The sequence below is a fragment of the Somniosus microcephalus genome, chromosome 8 (genome assembly GCF_052327205.1).
Source record: "Somniosus microcephalus isolate GS21.2 chromosome 8, FLI_Smic_1.0, whole genome shotgun sequence".
Lineage (NCBI taxonomy): Eukaryota > Metazoa > Chordata > Chondrichthyes > Squaliformes > Somniosidae > Somniosus > Somniosus microcephalus.
Genome location: NC_140994.1, coordinates 61,554,843 through 61,578,226, shown reverse-complemented (window position 1 = coordinate 61,578,226; position 23,384 = coordinate 61,554,843). Strand labels below are relative to the sequence as shown.

General features: G+C 42.3%; 1 protein-coding gene across 12 annotated transcripts in view; it reads right to left on the bottom strand.

Annotated features, from left to right (window-relative positions):
* Positions 1-23,384, bottom strand: part of LOC147113556 (exocyst complex component 6-like) — a 202,311-nt gene that overhangs the window by 123,437 nt on the left and 55,490 nt on the right. For 10 of the 12 annotated variants that reach the window (XR_015079227.1, XM_085994795.1, XM_085994784.1 and 7 more), the window contains 3 exons: positions 12,885-13,089; positions 11,022-11,177; positions 10,324-10,392 (listed from right to left, as the gene is read on the bottom strand). Coding sequence is in view for 11 of the 12 variants with exons in the window: in XM_085994795.1 (XP_085850921.1) it covers positions 10,324-10,392; positions 11,022-11,177; positions 12,885-13,089 (430 nt within the window). In the remaining variant the exon portion in view is untranslated. The remainder of the gene's footprint in view (positions 1-10,323; positions 10,393-11,021; positions 11,178-12,884; positions 13,090-23,384) is intronic. The other 2 variants (XM_085994785.1, XM_085994786.1) reach the window with 2 other exon arrangements.

Here is a 23,384-nt window from a genome sequence, read left to right as displayed (position 1 = left end):
GCAAATCCATCATGAAATATATTGGCTCAGTAATTCCGGTCCCAACGCATGAGTACAGATGGGGTACTCACGCGTGGGCCCGTTGGAAGTGCCGGATTTCAGCATGCACAGCGCATGCGCAGAAAACCAGCATTTCCTCTCCTCTGAACCAAGGGGTTAAGAGGCGGTTCCCTAGCGACGTTTGAGGCAGCGGGTACGCGTTGAACTTTGTTTTTTTTTTTTTTTTTTTGACAGGTTTGTCTGTGTGTGAAGGCCTCCACTTTTTACGAATGTAAAAAGCAGGCGTAAGGACTTAGTTTTAAAAGGTAAGTGGTCTAATATTTAAAGTTAGAATTTTTTTTCCCCCCACAGGTTTATTATTTTTAAAGAATTTACAGTAAGGTAAGTGTATTTTTGGACCCGATTTCTTGAAAAAAAAATTTTGGCAGAAATTTGAATAATTGTTTAAATTAGTTTTTTAAAGTTATTAATAGTTAATTTAATTAATGGAATTTTTTTTAACTTTTATTTAAAGTTTAAGTAGTGTTTTGGGCACCCGTACTTTTCATGAGTTTGACAGGTCTTATGTCTAACTCATGAATGGACTTTTGTAAACTCCCATTGGTTGCCCAGTGCTCACGTGATCCCAGCCGGCTCATTGCACTAAGTACGCCGCTGGATCACGCACGCACAGCGCGCCGGGAGCTGAACCGGGCCACAGACCGGAAATCCAAGCAGGCCCAGTCTTCAAATGTCAGCCCGATATGCAAGTGTAGGTCGGGGGCTTGCACCCACGGGAAGCCCCCGACCCGAATTTCTGGGCCATTACATAGAAAGTCTCGCCATATCAGCTTGCTGGGCTATGAGGTGCTTGAGGAATATTTGGTCATTCTCTATAAGAGAACCACTCTGGGAGAAACCATCTGTCTGCTTGAAACTATTTGTTTTAAAGTACTCTTGACTCATCCTTCCCATGAATGCAACACAATTTTCCTGCAAGCTGAATAAAGCAGCTTAGCATTATATGTTTTGATTTTACTGTGGAGGTTATTGCCAGGTCAGAGCTGTTTTAGCCTATTACTTAATTCTTTAAGAACCCGGCATTAATGCTGCAGAGATAATAGGCTTTTCAAAAATAAGTGCAGCATGGCCATTTTAGAAGTGCTTTTTGTTGTTTAAAAAAATGCTGAAGAAGTCTCCCCATTAAGAAACAGTATCTACATTTTTTTTTTTTTTAAACCACAGCTACTCAGTTTGGGATCTGGAAATATAATTGATACATTGTGTAGTGGCAGCCATACATGCAAAGCACAAAGCTTTGTGCATTTCAGGAAGGCACATATCAGGGTATCTTTTTGGAGACAGGTCCTGGGTGGTAAAACTTTGTTTCTCCATTCATTACAGGTCTGCAGATTTTATGTTGCGGTAGCTGCAGGACAATGGCACTGACAAATAATGTACATTGTCACAGAATATAGTTATAGCTGAATAAAATAAGAATCCAAAATCCATGAACTCTTTAGAGTGGACAAAAACAAATCCAGGATAAAGTCTGTACAATAACCTTCACTGCATAACATCACAGCCAGCAATCAGTAGTAAAGACCCATGGGGAAAATGGAGCACAAGCAGGCAGTTGTGTGACAATACATTACAGACATATATTGAGCCATGGAACGCAAGAAAAATAGACACACCATGGTTGAATAAAATCTTAGAACTTCAACACTTTACAAAACAGACATCCTATTAACATCCATAGTGAAGGGCATGTATTGCTGTCATGGTGGAATGTATTGACAAATGGTTTCCTTTGTGCAATGCTGTAGTTTAAAAATACCAAGTTTAAAAAAAGTTAGTCTCAAGATCATCACCTCATTCCAAAAAAAGCAATTTGTCTTTCTCGTCATTCTGTACACCTGATCTTTAGCAATACTAATCTACAGAAAGGGGCACTTCCAAAAACTGTCACTCATCAAATTGGTAAGACCACCCACAACTTACCTCCACAGACCAGGTCATTCATATCATAATCTTCAGTAGGATTACATGTAATGTACCGTACAATTATAACAGCTCATGAAACCACAGAAAGTGATTTAAAAAAAAATCATTTGCTCTTGGGATGTGGGCACTGTTGGTATGGTTAAATTTATTCCCCATCCACAAGTGCCCTGAAATGGTGGTGCTGTGACAATACATTATACTTGTGCTCCATTTTCCCATGGGTCTTCTTCTCGACCATTTTCCCATGGGTCTTCTTCTTGACCTGTCTTCGTGGTGATAGTGTTCTCACAATGACGTTAGGTAGGGATTTCTAAGATAATTGACCCAATGATGAAGAAGAATGATGTTGGGTCATTGCTAAGAGGTCCGCCCGTTTTTCTTTCTTATTTTTGAACTTGGTAGTGATTGTTTACAACGGAGTGGCTTGCGACATCACTTCAGAACATTAAGCATCAACCAGTGTAGTACTGGAGTAATGTGTAGACCAGACCAGATAAAGGTGACAGGCTGCCTTCCCTGAAGGACAGCAATGAACCAGTTGGGTTTTTACAACAATCCGGTAGCTTTCCTGGTCATTTCTTGTTCAAAGTGCTTTAATGTCTGCTATATATGCAAGAAAAACAAATGCTAAAGCCGTTGAAGGTCCAAGATGGCAGCATAGAACTCCTAAAATTGAGACAAAGTTTTGATCATATTTGTCTGTCAAAAAACTGTTTCCAGTGGCAGCACAGTCAGTAACCATAGGACACAAATTGAAAGTGATTATTCTTCTTAGGCAGTCCCTTGGAACCGAGGATGACTTGCTTCCACATTAAAAATGAGCTCTCAGGTGACTGATGAGTCCAATGCGGGACCTACAGTCTCTGTCACAGGTGGGGCAGACGGTGGTTGAAGGGGCGGGCGGGTGGGGTGCTTGGGTTGACGTGCGCTCCTTGCGCTGCCTGCACTTGGCTTCCGCTTGCTCCCGGCAAAGAGACTCGAGGTGTTCGGCACCTTCCCGGATGCTTCTCCTCCACTTTGTGCGGTCTTGGGCCAGGGATTCAAGGAGGCTTTGAGGGTGTCCTTGAAGCGTTTCCTCTGCCCACCTGGGGCTCTCTTGCCACGTCGGAGCTCAGAGTAGAGCGCTTGTTTTGGGAGTCTCGTATCAGGCATGCGGACAATGTGACCCATTCATCGGAGCTGATAGAGCGTGGTCAAAGCTTCGATGCTGGGGATGTTGGCCTGAGCAAAAGCACCGACGTTGGTGCGCCTATCCTGCCAATGGATTGGCAGGATCGTGCGGAGGCAGCATTGGTGGTACCTCTCCAGTGCTTTGAGGTGCCGGCTGTACATGGTCCATGTCTCAGAGGCATACAGCAGGGCGGGTATCATAGAGTCATAGAGTTATACAGCACGGATAGAGGCCCTTCGGCCCATCGTGTCCACGCCGGCCATCACGCCCTGTCTAATCTAATCCCATATTCCAGCATTTGGTCCGTAGCCTTGTATGCTATGGCATTTCAAGTGCTCATCCAAATGCTTCTTGAATGTTGAGGGTTCCAGCCTCCACAACCCTTTCGGGCAGTGAGTTCCAGACTCCAACCACCCTCTGGGTGAAAAAGTTCTTTCTCAAATCCCCTCTAAACCTCCTGCCCTTTACCTTGAATCTATGCCCCCTAGTTATTGACCCTTCTACTAAGGGAAAAAGCTCCTTAGTATCCATCCTATCTATGCCCCTCATAATTTTGTACACCTCAATCATGTCCCCCCTCAGTCTCCTCTGCTCCAAGGAAAACAAACCCAATCTGCCCAGTCTCTCTTCATAGCTGAAGCGTTCCAGCCCTGGTAGCATCCTGGTGAATCTCCTCTGCACCCTCTCCAAAGCTATCACATCCTTCCTGTAGTGTGGCGACCAGAACTGCACACAGTATTCCAGCTGTGGCCTAACCAGTGTTTTATACAGCTCCATCATAACCTCCTTGCTCTTATATTCTATGCCTCGGCTAATGAAGGCAAGTATCCCATATGCCTTTTTTACCACCTTATCCACCTGTTCCGCCGCCTTCAGGGATCTGTGTACTTGCACACCCAGATCCCTCTGACCCTCCGTCTTGCCTAGGGTCTTACCATTCATTGTGTATTCCCTTGCCTTGTTAGTCCCCCCAAAGTGCATCACCTCGCACTTTTCTGGGTTAAATTCCATTTGCCACTGTTCTGCCCATCTGACCAACCCATCGATATCGTCCTGCAGACTGAGACTACCCTCCTCGCTATTTACCACCCTACCAATTTTTGTATCATCCGCGAACTTACTGATCATACCTTTTACATTCATATCCAAGTCATTAATATAGACCACAAACAGCAAGGGACCCAGCACCGATCCCTGTGGTACCCCACTGGCCACAGGCTTCCAGTCACAAAAACAACCTTCGACCATCACCCTCTGCCTTCTGCCACTAAGCCAGTTTTTTTATCCAACGTGCCAAGGCACCCTGGATTCCATGGGCTCTTACCTTCTTGACCAGTCTCCTGTGCGGGACTTTATCGAAGGCCTTACTGAAATCCATGTATACCACAGCCACTGCGTTGCCCTCATCCACACACCTAGTCACCCCCTCAAAAAATTCAATCAAATTAGTCAGACATGATCTTCCCTTGACAAAGTCATGTTGACTATCCCTGATTAATCCTTGCCTCTCCAAGTGGAGACAGATTTTGTCCCTCAGAATTTTTTCCAATAATTTTCCCACCACTGATGTTAGGCTCACTGGCCTGTAGTTCCCCGGTTTTTCCCTACTCCCCTTCTTGAATAATGGAACTATATTAGCGGTTCTCCAGTCCTCTGGCACATCCCCTGTGGCCAGAGAGGTTCTGAATATGTGTTAGAGCCCCCGCAATCTCTTCCTTTGCCTCACACAGCAGCCTGGGATACATTTCGTCCGGGCCTGGGGATTTATCCATTTTTAGGCCTGCTAAAACCGCCAATACCTCCTCCCTCTCGATGTTAATGTGTTCGAGCATATCACAGTCCCCCCGCCCTATTTCTATGTCTACATCGTCCCCCTCCATAGTGAAAACAGATGCAAAAAATTCATTTAGAACCCCTCCTACATCTTCCGGCTCCACACAGATTGCCACTTTTGTCCCTAATGGGCCCTATCTTTTCCCTAGTTATCCTCTTACCCTTAATATACTTATAAAACATCTTAGGATTTTCCTTTATTTTGCTCGCCAGTGTTATTTCATGGCCCCTCCTTGATCTCCTAATTTCTTTTTTTAAGTATCCCCCTGCACTTTGTACTCCTCTAGGGCTTCCTCCATCTTTAGCCTTTTGTATCTGCCAAAAGCCCTCTTTTTTCTAATCCATTCTCGTATATCCCCTGACATCCAAGGTTCCCTGTGGTTTTTGGAACCACCCTTGACCTTTACGGGAACATGTTGCCATTGTATGATCTCAATCTCCCTTCTGAAAGCCTCCCATTGCTCCGATGCGGATTTTCCTACAAGTAGCTGATCCCAGTCCATTCCTGCCTTATCCTATTAAAATCGGCCTTCCCCCAATTTAGAACCTTTATTTCCGGCCCATCCCTGTCCTTTTCCATGACCACCTTAAATCTCACCATATTATGGTCACTGTCACCAAAGTGCTCACCTACTAGCACTTCTTCCACTTGGCCGGCCACATTCCCTAGAATTAGGTCCAGTACCGCCCCCTCTCTTGTAGGACCTTCTACATGCTGGCTCAAAAAGCTCTCCTGGATGCACTAAGAATTCTACACCCTCTGTGCCTTTCACACTCTGACTATCCCAGTTAATATTGGGGAAGTTGAAATCCCCCATTATTATTACCCTATTATTTGCACATTTCTCTGAGATTTGCCTACATATCTGTTCCTCTATCTCCCCCTGACTGTTTGGAGGCCTATAGTACACTCCCAGCAAAGTGCTTGCCCCCTTCTTGTTTTTAAGCTCCACCCATATGGCCTCATTAGAGGAACCTGCTAATATGTCATCCCTCCTTACTGCAGTAATTGACTCCTTAATTAATATTGATACACCTCCTCCCCTTATACCCCCCCTCTGTCTCGCCTGAAGATTCTGTACCCCGGAATATTGAGCTGCCAGTCTTGCTCCTCCCTCAACCATGTCTCCGTGATAGCAACAATATCATACTCCCATGTGTTTATCAACACTTTCAGTTCATCCACCTTATTTGCAAGACTCCTTGCATTAAAATAGATGCCATCCAGCCTTGCCCTTGTATATTTGCCCTGTCTACCAAGCGGACTTGTTTTTTTCTCTATAATTGGCAGCACATCACCCCCTATTTCAGCTCCCCTCTGTATCCCATCCCCCTGCCAAGTTAGTTTAAACCCCCCCCAACAGTGCTAGCAAACCTCCCCGCAAGGATATTTGTCCCGCTCTGGTTCAGGTGCAACCCGTCCGACTTGTACAAGTCCCACCTTCCCCAGAAGCAGGCCCAGTGATCCAGGAAAGTAAAACCCTCCCCCCTACACCAACTCTTTAGCCACGCATTCATCTGCTCTATCCTCCCATTCCTATACTCACTAGCACGTGGCACTGGGAGTAATCCAGAGATTACAACCTTTGAGGTCCTGCTCTTTAATCTGTTACCTAGCTCCCTAAATTCTTGATGCAGGACCTCATCCCCCTTCCTACCTATGTCGTTGGTCCCAATGTGGACCACGACCTCTGCCTGCTCACCCTCCCCCTTAAGAATGCCCTGTAGCCGCACAGTGACATCCATGACCCTGGCCCCAGGGAGGCAACAAACCATCCTGGAGTCACGTCTGCAGCCACAGAAACGCCTACCTGTTCCCCTTACGATAGAATCCCCTACCACTATTGCTCTCCCACTCTTTTTCCTCCCTTTCTGAGCAGCAGAAGCGTCCCTGGTGCCAGGAAGCTGGCTGCTGCTCCCTTCCCCTGGCGAGTCATCCCCCTCAACAGTATCCAACTTGGTATACCTGCTGCTCTGTAGACCATGAGCTTAGTGCCGGGTTTGAGGTCCTGGTCTTCAAACACACTCTCCCTCAGGCGACCAAAGGCTGCACTGGCACACTGAAGGCGGTGTTGGGCTTCATCGTCTGCCCTTGTTGACAGTAGACTCCCGAGGTATGGAAAGTGGTCCACGTTGTCCAAGGCTTTGTCGTGGATTTTGATAAATCGGGGGGCAGTACTGTGTGGTGGGGGCAGGCTGGTAGAGGAACTGTGTCTTACGGATATTTCGTGTAAGGCCCATGCTCTCGTACGCTTCGGTGAAGGTGTGGACGATGGTTTGGAGTTCGAATTCCGAGTGAGCGCAGACGCAAGCGTCGTCTGCATACTGTAATTCGAGGACAGAGGATGGGACGACCTTGGATCTGGACTGGAGGCGATGGAGGTTGAACAGTTTCCCGTTTGTTCTGTAAATTAGCTCCACTCCAGTGGGGAGCTTGGAGCATTGCAGCAAGGAAGATCGAGAAGAGTGTTGGTGCGATGACACAGCCTTGCTTGACCCCAGTTCGTACATGAATTGGGTCTGTGGTGGAACCATTGGTCAGGATCACGGCTTGCATGTCATCGTGAAGCAGGTGGAGGATGGTGACAAACAGATTGAAAGTGATTAACAAAAGAACCGGAGGCGACATGAGGAAATTTTTTTCCCCCACACACAGCGACTTGTGATCTGGAATGCACTGCCTGCAAGGATGGTGGAAGCATGTTCAATAACATTCAAAAGAGAATTGGATAAATACTTGAAGGGAAAAAAGTTACAGGGGGCTATGGGGAAAGAGCAGGGAGTGGAATTAATTGGATAGCTCTACCAAAGAACCAGCACAGGCACAGTGGGCCGAATGGCCTCCTTCTATGCTGTACCATTCAATGACAAAAATTGATGCAGAAAAATCTTTGGTTTCTCAACAAAAGTGAAAAAAAACAACCAGGAAAAGTAAGAACATTTCTTAAAAGTTGTCCTTTTAAAAAAGCATGATTTTTTCATAAAAACCACTTGACCTTTCTTTACTGTACTTTATAAGTTAATCAGCCCCACCACTACTTTAATTCTTTTTGCCAGAGAACAGTCAAACTATGGCTTTTCAATAAACAAATGGAAGGCCTGTACCCTAGTGCAAAACAGGCCATATGATCGTACTGAGCCAGTTTAAGTACTGAGCCTGTTTAATGATCATGAATGTCCAAGGTTTGATCCTTGGACTTCTGGTATCTTCAGATGCTACTGGAGAGATTTGCTGGAAATGGCTGATGACAGACAGCCTTTGAAGTTGCTTCAGAGATCAATGTAGACATACTCAGCTGATTCCATTCACAACATCTTATTTTAAGGATACACCTTGCTGAGAAACAGAGGGCACCAGCTGGACCAGATGTTTGTTTGTACTTAATGAATCCTTCACTACTTCTTCAGCTCCACATCAACAACTGAACTGTTTCATGATGCTAAAACTAAATCACTATATTATAACAGGAAACTAGTTGGAACAAAGCTTCTCCGGGCTGTCAATCAGGGGTGCCCCACATCAATCATTGATTAATCTTCTTACTCAGTTGGTAGCACCGTCACCTCGGAGTCAGAAGGTTGTGGGATCAAGTCTCACTCCAGAGGCTTAAGCACAAAAATCTAGGCTGACACTCCAGTGCAGTGTTGAGGGAGTGCTGCACTGTTGAAGGTGCAGTCTTTCAGATGAGACATTAAACCAAGCCACGTCTGCCCTCTCAGATGTATGTAAAAGATCCCATGGCACTATTTCAAAGTCACACAACACCAGGTTATAGTCCAACAGCTTTATTTGAAATCACAAGCTTTCGGAGCGCTGCTCCTTCTTAAGAAGGAGCAGCGCTCCGAAAGCTTGTGATTTCAAATAAAGCTGTTGGACTATAACCTGGTGTTGTGTGACTTCTTACATTTGTCCACCCCAGTCCAACTCCGGCATCTCCACACCATGACTATTTACAGTAGGGGAGTTATCCCCAGTGTCCTGCCCAATATTTATCACTCAATTAACAGAACAAAAATATATTATCTGGTCATTACACATTGCTGTTTGTGGGAGCTTGCTGACCACAAATTGGCTGCTACATTTCCTACATTACAACATTGACTACACTTCAAAAAAAAGTACTTGATTGGTTGTAAAGCGCTTTGGGACGTCTAGTAATCGTCAAAGGTGCTATATAAATGCAAGTCTGCCTTTCTTTCTTAAAAAGGTAACTCGCTTTGTTCTGGGATCTTACAAATTAAACACGCTCAAGACTATGGATGGTTTATTTTTTTCTGGTGACAAGTGAAAAATCAGAATTTCTTCAACACGGGGCCAATAATTGTAGAGCACCTTAATATTTCTGATCAGTGGAAATTAATTTTCAATCTGATGTGGGAATTCTCAATCCCATTTCATCACAAGTTTATACCCATGACTGACACGCTAGGTTAGATCATGAGGAACCCACAGTGACGCTTTCTATGCCTCCTCAAAGGCAACATACTCAACATTTGCCTAATCATGGCTACAGCGGTGTTTGGATTCTATAACTTTTTGCAGGACATATAAATGCTTCTTTGGTCTTATATCAGATTAGTTTAGATAATTCAGTGGATAAATTTAATTACATTATTGCAAATTATGTAATTTTTTATTTTTGAAATGTTGTTTAAACCATTCTTTTGAACAATAGTAACTTCAGTTACTGAGAAAAATTGGCAGATGATAAATTTTCAGAAAGAATTTCAAGTAACTTGTGGGAAAATGGTAATACCGCACCATCTGGCACCAGAGCCGGTAATTACATAGTGACAGGAAGCAGTTTACATAGGGCTTTTCCATAAAAAGTGTGGACATAGAAATTTATAATAGAAGTTGTTGACACAAAGTGCGACAACAGGAAGTAAGGTTTTGCAGACAAGAAGTGCAAGATGTTTATTATGATATATAGATATTTCAGATAGGAGCCTCTCAATTGGGATGAAGTGGTACACTCCATATACAAAACATATTAAACTATATAATTCCAAGCCAAAGGAAAACAAATCCATCAGAAACCTGGTTATATCTTAAAGAACTTTAACTATGTGGACATAGTTATGGAGATGATCTTAGAGTATTCCTTTTATTCAGAATCTCCCTGCCTCAATTTTCACACAATTATGTTTAAAAACAGTGCTTGCTACTCAAGCTGAAAGCAGTTTTCCGCTTTACTTCATATGCAAGTATTCTATAAAGCTTCTTAAATCTCTTAAATGGTCCTATCTCGCAAGCATAACCAATATCCTTTCCTGTACAATGTACAAATGTATAATCAACTTACAGAAATACTGGTTTGGTAAACACTTACCAAAATGGTGTATATATGCAGGCATCTGTAAACAGGAGAGAAATCCACTAGATCCTGGGCAGTGAGAACCTGTAGAGTATGTGCATTATTTTGTGTATGTCAAAGCATTTAACCATCAACCAAATATCTAGCTGCACTACAATGTAAATTAACATGTTAAGCTTTAATTTTCCAACTGTAAAAAATGTTGAACACACATTCAAGACATCTCACAATTGTACCTTCAAGATGCCCAGAAAGATCAGTGCTTAGCTCCTAGTGGGAAAGGTTCCCCATTTGAGTTCCAAACTCAAACTCACCCTTCAGATAATCAAACTTTGTTAACTTTCTGCCAGAGTACTACTCAGATCACCACATAAAAGCAGTGATTCATGCTAGGCAGGACAAATTAAAATAGTTTTATAAATTCCTGCTGAAACCATGCCCCCCACTGTTTGATCAAAGATAAGCATTTAAAGTACTTAAGATCAACCTGCAGCTCAGGCTGCCCACTGAACCTGCCAGTAGAGAATAGCTATTACAAGTTTTTACACTGAACGTTTTATACTTTTGCAACAGTTAGACTAGTACAGAATGGAAAGTAATTGGTGAAAAATGCACTTTGATCATCACAAATATATTATGTTCTTTTGTGTATTTAGTTATGCAAGGAGTGTCCATGTTTATTCACTGTCTAAATAAGGAACTATTAAAATTACCTCCTCTTCATATTCTTCTTCCTCATCCTGTAATTGTTCTGATGTTGCTTCAACCATGTGCTCAGGAACCATACCATTGGCAACATGCAACTTCCTTTCATCGCTGGTATTGGTTTGCTTCTTTACAATACTGTTGAAAGTTCTCTGCTGTTGAGACTGTGGATCATCAATACCAAGCCAATTGGGAATATTCTAAATACAGACTTGCTTTGGTGAACTACTTCATTCATTCAGTTAAACGTCTATATTTTAAAAAAGTTTTCTGCACATTCTTGAGGTTTATGTACCTGACACCATAAAACATTACAGATTACCCACACTTAAAATTCACAGAGATTACAGAATGGCAACATGATGCATCATATATCTCAATCCAACCTTTATAAAGAATATAACCTTTGTAGTATCAATTCTGCCAATCTAGACTGACATATTACATTCCATAACATCATTTACCAATATAAAGCAGGAGCCTAAAACTTCTAAATGGATATTACTTTGGAAAAAGTAATCTCCTGTCCTAGAATAACTGCTTTTAAAAATTGTTTATCTCCTCCTTAAAAGTAAAGATTAGCATCTTTTCCAGCCCAAAAGCACCTTGGCAGATCTATAAGCTGAAAAATATCTAACAAATTTATCTCAAGTCAACTATTCAAAGTGAACAAGGATTAGCATTCTCCCAAACCTGAATGCTAATTCAGTGCTAAATGTAACTCAGAAATCTAGTACAAGTCATGACTTGAGTATTAAGCTTCTAAATTGCATTCAAGACTGGAATGGATGTAAATCTCCAAATACCTCAATGATAAAATGCCTGAAAAAGACTCAAAAATGCATCTAAGTAAATCTTTTCTAACAAGAGGAAACCCAACTTACTAGTATTCCATGAAGCTGTATTTTGACTGGAATTGTTGTGAACCTCTTCCCTCCTGGGAGGAGATATACATTCTTTCTTCAGAACAGTCTTTCTGGGAAGGGTACTCTCCACTGAAAGCACTTTACCTGAACTCACCTACCTCTTTAAAAAGATGAGCAAATTTGAAGACTTTTCAGCAATTAAATGATTACAATTACAAAAAAGCCAATCAAATTCCTCGTTCCAATTATGTGCCACAATTTCCTCAGTTAAGATTGAGATAGATGACTTTATATAGAAATCTTCCAAGGAGCATAAATGCCACACTTTTATCTAACCATCAGAAAACAGCCTTCAGTGTTGCAAAAAAAGGATTGTCCAGTTTTCTATTAATCCCACAGATAACTTGTCCAAAATACTTATCCTCTCTGGAAACCCAAATGGAAAACTGGGATTTGAACTTTGGTCTCCTAGCTCCAAAACAACATTCCACTGCAAAGGTTGCCAACATTTAGTCTTTATTTCTGTCACTAATTTTTTCCCCTTCCCTTCTGAAAGCTGGGATATAGATCCATGGATGTTGGCATCGTTTGGGCACCTCACCCAGCTGGCCATTTTCATGTGTGAACCTAGACAGTGAGTATCAGCAAGCTATCAAATCATGAGGAAGATCCTGTTCTCACTGGTTATCCATGTGTACTTGCCAACAAGAGTCACTGGATAATGATGTGAAGCGGGAATACTGGACAACTTTTCGTATCTCGTTCTTGAGCACCTAAGCCAACTGTTGTGACCCCACCTTGGCTGAAATTGACTAACAGACCGACCAGATATGTCTAACTCGGCATATCTCCACGAGTTACATTTACCCACTAAGTTACTTTGTCTGAATTTTAACGAATTAATTTTTTTTTTTTGAAAAACACATTACATACAGCTACTGTGAAAAGAAAATAGCAAAAATTAGATGCTACTAGTATTAAAAACTTAATTTGATATTTTCTCACTTGTTTCATGGCCATTTCTCCTATTTTATCAGAATGTTTCCGAATACTTTCTAAAAAATCTTTCAAATCTGACATTGAAATTTCCTTGATCTCTTCTCGCAGCCTGGGAATATTTTCAGTCATGATCTGACAGAAACGATACTGATAAACCTGGGGTAGATAGGTATTTTCTAGAAGTTCCATAGTTTTCAAAGCAGAATAATATCTGAAATAAAACCAAATATATGCATCAGTTTGCATCAAATCATACTCAGTTCACTATAGAAATCCTATTTGGTGTAATATCAATAAAAACAAATTTAAGAATTAAAAATCACATCATTGGGCCACTGCACTGTTCATCGGTTCAATGACTACATAATAAATAACATTTCAGGCATCAGTCCCTCTAGGGTGCCCATCCCTATTAGCGAAGATATTTGTCATTTAAAGAATATCAATAACCATGAATTCTTTCAGATGCCAGGAACTTGTCTATTTTCCTTTTGAAACCCTTTAAAAAGTTTTTGCTTAACTAAATGCAATGGTAATTTGTTCCATATGCTATCATCCTTTTCCAAAAGAAATTTTGTCTGAATTGCCTATTTATTTCCTTTTGCCTCATTTTGAATCTATGCCCATGGTTCTAGAATTCTGTATCTGTTTGCAACTCATCAGAAAATTCTACAAACTCATGTCAAATTTCTCTTCACTTTTCTCTTCTCAAGACAGAAATCCTAGAGAATATGTTAATAGTTGAGCCCTCTAAGTTCTGTATAGGTATCTCAACGAGAAAATATTGTAAATGACTTTTTTCTTGATTCATGTTCCAGCGGTCATAACTTCTATCTGACATTCCACAATGGAGAAAAAAGTCTACCCAAACTATAAAGACATATGGAAAGATATTGGCCCAGAAATTCGGGTCTCCACGGGTGAGTACGCATGGGGTACTCACCCGTAGGCCCAATGGAAGTGCCGGTTTCCTGCATGCACTGCGCATGCGCGGGAAACCGGCACTTCCGTTCCTCTGAACGAAGAGGTTCAGAGGTCGAATGCGTGCGTGGGGGAGGCTGCGCGTGCGCGCTGAACTTCGGTTTTTAAAAAAAAAATTTATTAACAGGTTTTCCCGGGAACGTAAGCCTGCAGAAGTTAGAAATGTAAAAAGCAGGCGTACGGCTTGCTTTTTAACAAGGTAAGTGGTGAATTAATTAAAATTAAAACATTTTTTCCACAGGTTTATTATTTTTAAATACTTTAAAGCAAGGTAAGTTTATTTTTAGCCCCGTTAGAAAATAAATTTATTTTTCAAAAATTTAAATTGTTTAAAATAGTTATTTCATGTAATTTATAGTTTATTTTTAAAATGTGATTTAAAAAAAAAAAATGTATTTGAAGATTTAGTGCTATTTTGGGGCCGTAGTGTTTACAGGAAACTGTGTGTGTTATCCAGAGGCTAACTGTCTGGAATGCTCGAGCCACCGGCAAAAATCAGGTGCAGTTTTCGTTAGTTTTTTTTTCTCGTTGCTTTTTTCCTCAAGAGTCAAGCTCTGCTGAAGCTGTTGCTAAGCTACAGAGACGCTTGGACTGTTTAGAAGCTGCAGGGTTTGTTGACAGATACGGAGTTCAGAAGCTTTATCTTTCAACATTAGCGCTGGAGTGTCCGGCAGTTTTGAGGGAACGGCGACAGCTCGGTCCAGTCGGTGCCAGATAGCACAAAGTTTCCTGTATAAGTCTTGACAGCACTTCCTGTCAGACTTATGAATGGAGCATTCCCTGCTCCGATTGGCTGCCCATGGCCCACGTGATCCCAGGGGACGCATCGAACTAACTGCGCCCCTGGGATATGCAAGCACTGCGCGCCGGCAGCTGGACCAGGATCGGAATTCCACGTGGGCCCACAGCTCAACGGCCGGCGCGCTAGGTAAGTGCAAGTTGAGGGCTTGCACCCGCGGGAAGCCCCCGACCCGAATTTCTGGGCCATAGTATTTATACAAAAGCTCAAAATATGACATTTTGTCTTAATTTTTTTCTTTTCTTTCTATTACGCCTGAAAATACACAGCACACATTCAATCTATGTGCTTGTCTTTATATTTGGGAAACATCTTCTGGAAAATGTGTTTTTTTTTTTTTAAATAAAAGTTGCTGACAAAAATGTTGATTAAATTCTTTTATCTTCAGTGCTAAAGGAGTGATTTTATACAAGCAATGTGCCACAATCAGGTTATCCAGTAAAGCTCGTGTTAGGAGTATGGCACGTTCAAACAGCTTGGGCTCACTTATAATCGTAGCAGCCCTTATGATATGATGATTATAAGCTGAGGCTTCGAGCTCAAATGAAGAACTTTTATCCCTGATGACATTGGATCTAGTGCACTTTAAGGCAGTTTATTTTGTCTAATACCAATACAGCATGGTACATTGTTAGGTTATGCCCTTATCACATTTTGAAAAGAGCAATGCCCAAAATGCACCACATGATGCAGCTTCAAGAAGATAAATTCATAATAGCATCAAAGTCATATAAACAGTTTTATTCAAATTATACTCATCAGCTTATCTTTGCACTGTTAGATCATCTGGAAAGCACCGACTTAGAGATCAACATTCATACATAATCCATCTCAAATCCATTCTGCAACCCCTCTCTAATTATATCTGTCTGCAGAACAAGACCTTGGCCTTTTAACATCTGTTCTCATAAAATTTGAGTCCTTTTTAATTTGCAGGTCAACTGCAGGTCAAGATTTAAAATAAATATTGCATTTTTTTTAGCTGAAATAAAATGTACAAACTGGCATGAAGTTATCAGCTCAAGCAATACCGTAACAAGATAACACCGGTCACAAATGTTGATAAATGCCATCGACAGCAACAAATTTATCACAGTCGTTTTATCTACAAAAGCTATGAAGCATAATTTATGTAAATGCTCAATAGAACCTTGGTGATTTGTGTGCAGCTTTCACCCATTAAACAAACCAGTGTGTCATTGCACATGCATATTATTCTTCAGATTAAGGCTGTACATTTTAAAACAAAGGAAAATATGATAGTAGTTTTGTAGGACATACTTGAATTATTCAAAGAGATTTTAGTTTTAACAAAGCCAAAGCAAAGTTGTTTCCCAATCAGTCCTGCTGTTAAATGGCATTTAGAATCAATATTTTAACAAAAGTTATTCTCTGCTTACTTCAGCTAAAAAACACATCACCTTTTGAAGCAGTTCTCTTCAAATAGGATTCATCATTTTGGAAACGTTAGTTTATTGCCTGAAGCTGTTCAGCAGCATCACCAGTTATGAATAATTTATATATTGTATCATAAGCCATTAACCCAAGTGACTCCCTAACCCAATTTTAGTAAATCCTTATGTCAGCCTCATAATGATTTTTTAATGACAGACAAGTTTATATATTACCCACTTACAGGTTTTATTTTTACTAATTGCACTCCATTAAATACAAGTTCATAATAGGCTTCCACTGGGCTAAAAGTTTTACAATATCATTGACCATTTTTACTTTTTTGGAGAAAGCATCTCTACGTAAAAAATTAATAGAATTCTACTTACAGGTACTGTATTGGTTTGGGTACTAGATTTTTATGTTGAAAAACATGTTTAACAACAATTTTGGTCAAACACAACATGATGCTTAGATAGGACATAAGCTGATCAGATGATTTTAATTTGATGCCATCATGGGTCAGTGTAGTAACGGCTGTCAATTTTGAAAACTAACGATCCAGCAGCTCAAGGGGAACAACCGTCTTCCTGAGCTAGCCACCTTTTGCAAGTTGCAGTTCATACACTGGCACAAATATTATTACATTAACAAAACTACTCATGTCAGGAGCTTTTTTAATACAACATTAATTTTAATTCATTTGAAACATTTAAAAGTGCAGTTTTAGTGTAACTTTAGTTAGAGGCAGGTTTTCATAGCACGTACGCATTCCAAAGGCTGCACTAGATCACGAGGAAATTACAGATCATGAAGGCCATCTTAGTTTGTCAATCCGGAAAGACGCAAAGGTCCTCCAATTACAGTACCCAATTGTTTCTTCAATGACTCCAGGGGTTTAGCCTCCACTACTCTATCCAGAAGCCCATTCCCTATATTGGTCACTCTTCCTGATATCAGTCCTAAATTTTCCTTTTACAAGTTTAAACCCATGTCGCCTAATCTGGCTCTCAAAATCTAGTTTCAAGTAATTTTCCAGATTTACCTTTTCCATACTATTTACTATCTAATTTTCCTCTAAGATCACATCTCATACCTCGAGACTAAAAAGCCCAAGTTACACCAGTTTTTTGTGTCATCTCAGACTTAACACTGGGGATCAGCTGTGTGGCTCTTTCCTGCACTGCCTTCAGTGCTTGAATGTCGCACTTGTTTCTTGGCGACCCCACATTAATCAAGGTGCAATCTGACCAGAGCACGATAAAGTTTGATCACTACGCCTCTGACTTGTATTTTGGCTATACCGTTCAACATTCGATTGGCTTTGTTGATTAGCACTCTGCATTTTTTGGACACGTTGAGCACCAAGGTTACCAACATTGCTAGGTCTCCTTCAACGTCAACCTTAGCTAATTCAACACCATTCATGGGCCTAGAAATTGGATCGTGCTAGATTTGGGGGTGCGATCTCGGTGCTGCGCACGCTACATGCACCCAATGAGGTTGGCAGCATGACCACAGCAAATTTATCCACCAGCCTAATTTGTTTATTACTGGCAAACTGCAGAGGCCAGTTGAAACCCCAGAGATGGAGTGGGAGCGAATTGAGTCAGCCAAGACCCTCAGCAGAGTCCCGGGGGGGGGGGGGGGAAGGGGAAGGAAGAGAAAAGATAACTCCTCCTGGCTCCAAAGTAAAAAAAAAGAAGTTTAAAAACTTACCTTCCAGGAGAACATAAGAACATAAGAAATAGGAGCAGGAGTAGGCCAATCGGCCCCTCGAGCCTGCTCCACCGTTCAATAAGATCATGGCTGATCTGATCCTAACCGCCAATCCACTATCACAGAACCATCTCCTGAATCTAACAGAATTAGACACATGAAATAGGAGCAGGATCAGGCTACACCCCTGGGCCCGCTCCGCTACCCACAGGGCCATGACCGATCCGAACCTAGACTCATGTCCAAATTCCTGCCCGCTCCCCGTAACCCTTAATTCCCTTTACTTCTAGGAAACTATTTCTGTTTTAAATTTATGTAATGATGCAGCTTCTACAGCTTTTTGGGGCAGCATATTCCATGGACCTACCACCCTCTGAGTGAAGTAGTTCCTCCTCATCTCAGTTTTGAAAGAGCAGCCCCTTATTCTAAGACTATGTCCCCTAGTTCTAGTTTCACCCATCATCGGGAACATCCTCCCCGCATCCACCCGATCCAACCCCTTCACAATCTTATATGTTTCAATAAGATCGCCTCTCATTCTTCTGAACTCCAATGAGTAGAGTCCCAATCTACTCAACCTCTCCTCATATGTCCATCCCCTCATCCCCGGGATTAACCGAGTGAACCTTCTTTGTACTGACTCGAGAGCAAGTATGTCTTTTCTTAAGTATGGACACCAAAACTGTACGCAGTATTCCAGGTGCGGTCTCACCAATACCTTGTACAACTGAAGCAATACCTCCCTATTTTTATATTCCATCCCCCTAGCAATTTAAGCCAACATTCCATTGGCCTTCTTAATCACTTGCTGCACCTGCATACTAACCTTTTGAGTTTCGTGCATCAGGACCCCCCAGATCCCTTTGTACTTCAGTACTTTCCAGTTTCTTGCCATTAAGATAATAGCTTGCTCTACGATTTTTCCTGCCAAAGTGCATAACCTCACACTTTCCAGTATTGTATTCCATCTGCCAAATCTCTGCCCACTTACTTAGCCTGTCTATGTCCCCTTGCAGGTTTTTTATGTCCTCCTCACTCACTACTTTCCCTCCCATCTTAGTATCATCTGCAAACTTTGATATGTTACACTCGGTCCCCTCCTCCAAATCGTTAATATAGATTGTAAAGAGTTGGGGACTCAGCACTGACCCCTGCGGAACACCACTAGTTACTGATTGCCAGTCTGAGAATGAACCATTTATCCCAACTCTCTGCCTTCTGTTAGATAGCCAATCCTCTATCCATGCCAGAATATTACCCCCAATCCCGTGATTTTTTATCTTAAGCAATAATCTTTAGTGTGGCACCTTGTCAAATGCCTTTTGGAAGTCTAAATACACTACGTCCACTGGTTCCCCTTTATCCACCCTATATGTTACTTCCTCAAAGAACTCCAGCAAATTTGTCAAACATGACTTCCCCTTCATAAAACCATGCTGACTTTTGTCCTATTAAATGATGATTATCCAAATGTCCTGTTACTGTCTCCTTAATAATGGACTCCAAAATTTTACCTACCACAGATGTTAGGCTAACCGGTCTATAGTTTCCAGCCTTCTGTCTACTGCCCTTTTTAAATAAGGGTGTTACATTAGCAGTTTTCCAGTCTGCCGGGACCTTTGCTGAGTCCAGGGAGTTTTGGAAAATTATTACGAATGCATCCACAATCCCTACAGACCCTAGGATGTAAGCCATCAGGTCCAGGTGATTTATCCGCCTCGAGTCCCATTATTTTACCAAGTACCACTTCCTTAGTGATTTTGATCGTGTTTAGCTCCTCCCCCCCCCTTTAGCCCCCTGTTTGTCCAGTGTTGGGATATTCTTAGTGTCTTCTACTGTAAAGACTGATAAAATATTCAGTGTTTTTGCCATCTCCATATTTCCCACCATTAACTTCCCGGTCTCATCCTCTAAGGGACCAACATTTACTTTAGCCACCCTTTTTCTTTTTATATAACTATAAAAACTCTTACTATCTGTTTTTATATTTTTTGCTAATTTACTTTCATAATCTATCTTCCCTTTCTTAATCAATCTTTTTGTTATTTTTTGCTGTCTTTTAAAGTTTTCCCAATCCTCTATCCTCCCACTAGATTTGGCTACCTTATATGCCCTTGTTTTTAGTCGAATACTATCCTTAATTTCTTTACTTAGCCACGGATGGCTGTCTTTTCTTTTACACCCTTTTCTTCTCAGTGGAATATATATCTTTTGGAAGTTGTAAAATAACTCCTTAAATGTACACCACTGATCATGTATCGTCTTACCCTTTAATCTACTTTCCCAATCCACTCTACTCAATTCCGCTCTCATACCTTCATAGTCTCCTTTATTCAAGCTTAGCACGCTTGTTTGAGATCCAACCTTCTCACCCTCTAATTGAATATGGAATTCAACCATGTTATGGTCACTCATTCCAAGGGGATCCTTTACTAGGAAATTTTTAATTAATCCTGTCTCATTACACAGGACCAGATCTAAGGTTGCTTGCCCCCTGGTCGGTTCAGTTACATACTGCTCAAGAAACCCATCCCTAATACACTCAATGAACTCATCCTCAAGGCAGCCCTGCCCAATTTGATTTGTCCAATTAATATGATAGTTAAAATCCCCCATAATTATAGATGTTCCCTTATTACAAGCCTCAACTATTTCCTGATTGACACTCCATCCAACAGTTGCCACTGTTCGGAGGCCTATAGACTACGCTCACTAGTGTTTTTTCCCCCCCACTCCAGTGGTCCCTTTTAGGACTGCTGGTTTAACTGCTAAGCGCTTGAAGAAACTGACCAGTTTTACAAAGGGGGCCTGAAACAGATGTTACAGGTGCGCAACCCTGGATAGCTAGGGAGGAGCCCTAACCAAATTCCTCATTTTATGTCGAAAGGGCACTGCCTGCCATATTGGACACTTAGGTGCCTGTTTTATGCCTGTACGTCCAATTTCTAGGCCATAGGTTGTCCATTTTTCCTTCCTATATCCAGTACTTTACTTCCATATTTTCTCCAACTCATTTTTTATTTTGAGTTGCTTCAGCAAAATCAGCTGCCCTTCCTAGTTTGCAATCATTTGATCAACTTGCATTGAGTTTCTGAATTTAAATTGCTGATTAAACCGTTTTTCACTTCAACTACTGACCCAGGGGTCAACCCCGTTGACCGTGCTCTCCAGGCGTCTGCTACGTGTGGGGGGGGGGGGGGGGGGGGGGGGAGGGCAGTATTTTCAGACCGCCACCATGCTACTTTATCTGGGGGGGGGTGGGGGGGTGGAGAGAGAGATGAGGGGGCATGTCTGGCCAAAGATTTGAATTAGAAACAAATACTTGAACATTCACAGTTGTCACTTTCCTAATAGAAAGCACTCAATCCCACCAGGAACCCAGCATTGAGGCTTACTTCCACATCAAGACCATTAGCTGCAAGAAAGGCAGAACTGGCAGGAATTCTGGAGGATGATGTCATCCCTCCAGTCCTGCCTCATTCAGTGGCTTGAGCAGAGAAGGGGGACCCAGGCACAAGAAACTCCCCACCTCCCTCATGTTGGAATGTTTCCTTGTGGAAAGAAAGGAAGAGAGACCTGGCACAACTAAATCCCAGCCCAATTCTGGTCCACTTGTTTGACGTAGTCCCCAGTATCATCCTCCTAGGCACAGGAACTTTAGGGTCCTAATGTTTACATGCTCTGGATCATCTGCAAATGTAGAAACATTTTGCCAGGTAGAAACATTTTGCCAGGAATACATAAGTGTAAGTAAAAGGAGTGAGGCTCAAAATCTCAATGAAAAATTAATTAAGGTTTACATTGTTATCTAGCTATCAGACAAGGCTGAAGCATCTGAAACCATCATCAGCTAGAAGTGCCGAGAGAATGATCCATCTCGGCCTCCTCCAGAGGTCCCCACCATCACAGAAGCCAGTCTTCAGCCAATTCGATTCACTCCACGTGGTATCAAGAAATGGCACTAGATACAGCAAAGGCTATGGGCTCCGACAACATCCTGGCTGTCATGCTGAAGACTCCAGAACTAGCCGCGCCTCTAGCCAAGCTGTTCCAGTACAGCTACAATATAGGCATCCAAACGATAATGTGGAAAATTGCTCAGGTATATCCTGTCCACAAAAAACAGGACAAATCCAATCCGGCCATTTACTGCTCTATCAGTCTACTCTCTCAATCATCAGCAAAGTGATGGATGGTGTCATCGACAGTGCTATCAAGCAGCACTTACTCACCAATAACCTGCTCACCAACACTCAGTTTGGGTTCCGCCAGGGCCACTCGTTTCCTGACCTCATTACAGCCTTGGTCCAAAAATGGACAGAAGAGCTGAATTCCAGAGGTGAGGTGAGAGTGACTGCCCTTGACATCAAGGCAGCATTTGACTGAGTGTGGCATCAAGGAGCCCTAATAAAATTGAGGTCAATGGGAATCAGGGGGGAAATTCTCCACTGGCTGGAGTCATACCTAGCACAAAGGAAGATGGTTGTGGTTGTTGGAGGCCAATCATCTCAGCCCCAGGACATCGCTGCAGGAGTTCCTCAGGGCAGTGCCCTAGGCCCAACCATCTTCAGCTGCTTCATTAATAACCTTCACTATCATAAAAATGGGGATGTTTGCTGATGATTGCAGAGTGTTCAGTTCCATTTACAACTCCTCAGAAAATGAAGCAGTCCATGCCTGCATGCAGCAAGACCTGGGCGACATTCAGGCTTGGGCTAATAGGTGGCAAGTAACATTCGCACCACACAAATGGCAGGCAATGACTATCTCCAACAAGAGAGAGTCTAACCATTGACCCTTGACAGCATTACCATTGCCTAATACCCCACCGTCAACATCCTGGGGGGTCACCATTGACCAGAAACTTAACTGGACCAGCCACATAAATACTGTGGCAACAAGAGGTCAGAGGCTGGGTATTCTGTGGCAAGTGTCACACGTCCCGACTCCCCAAAGCCTTCCCACCATCTACAAGGCACAAGTCAGGAGTGTGATAGAATACTCTCCACTTGCCTGGAAGAGTGCAGCTCTAACAACACTCAAGAAACTCGACACCATCCAGGACAAAGCAGCTCGCTTGATTGGCACCCCATCTACCACCTTAAACATTCATTCCCTCCATGACTGGCGTACCGTGGTTGCAGTGTGTACCATCTACAAGATGCATTGCAGCAACTCGCCAAGATTTCCTCGACAGCACCTCCCAATCCCGCGACCTCTACCACCTAGAAGGACAAGGGCAGCAGGCGCATGGGAACATCATCACCTCCAAGTTGCCCTCCAAGTTACAGACCATCCTGACTTGGAAATATATCACCGTTCCTTCATCGTCACTGGGTCAAAATCCTGGAACTCCCCCGCCCCCCCCCCCCCCCCTCCTAACTGCACTGTGGGAGTACCTTCACCACACGGACTGCAGTGGTTCAAGGCGGTGGCTTACCACCACCTCAAGGGCAATTAGGGATGGGCAATAAATGCTGGCCTCGTCAACCACGACCACATCCCAGGAATGATTTTTTAAAAATAGACTCAAATGATTTTGAAAAGTCTTCCATTTAATACAATTTTTCACGGTTTCCCTGCATTTAATGTGGAGTTGCAATCCAACAGTACTA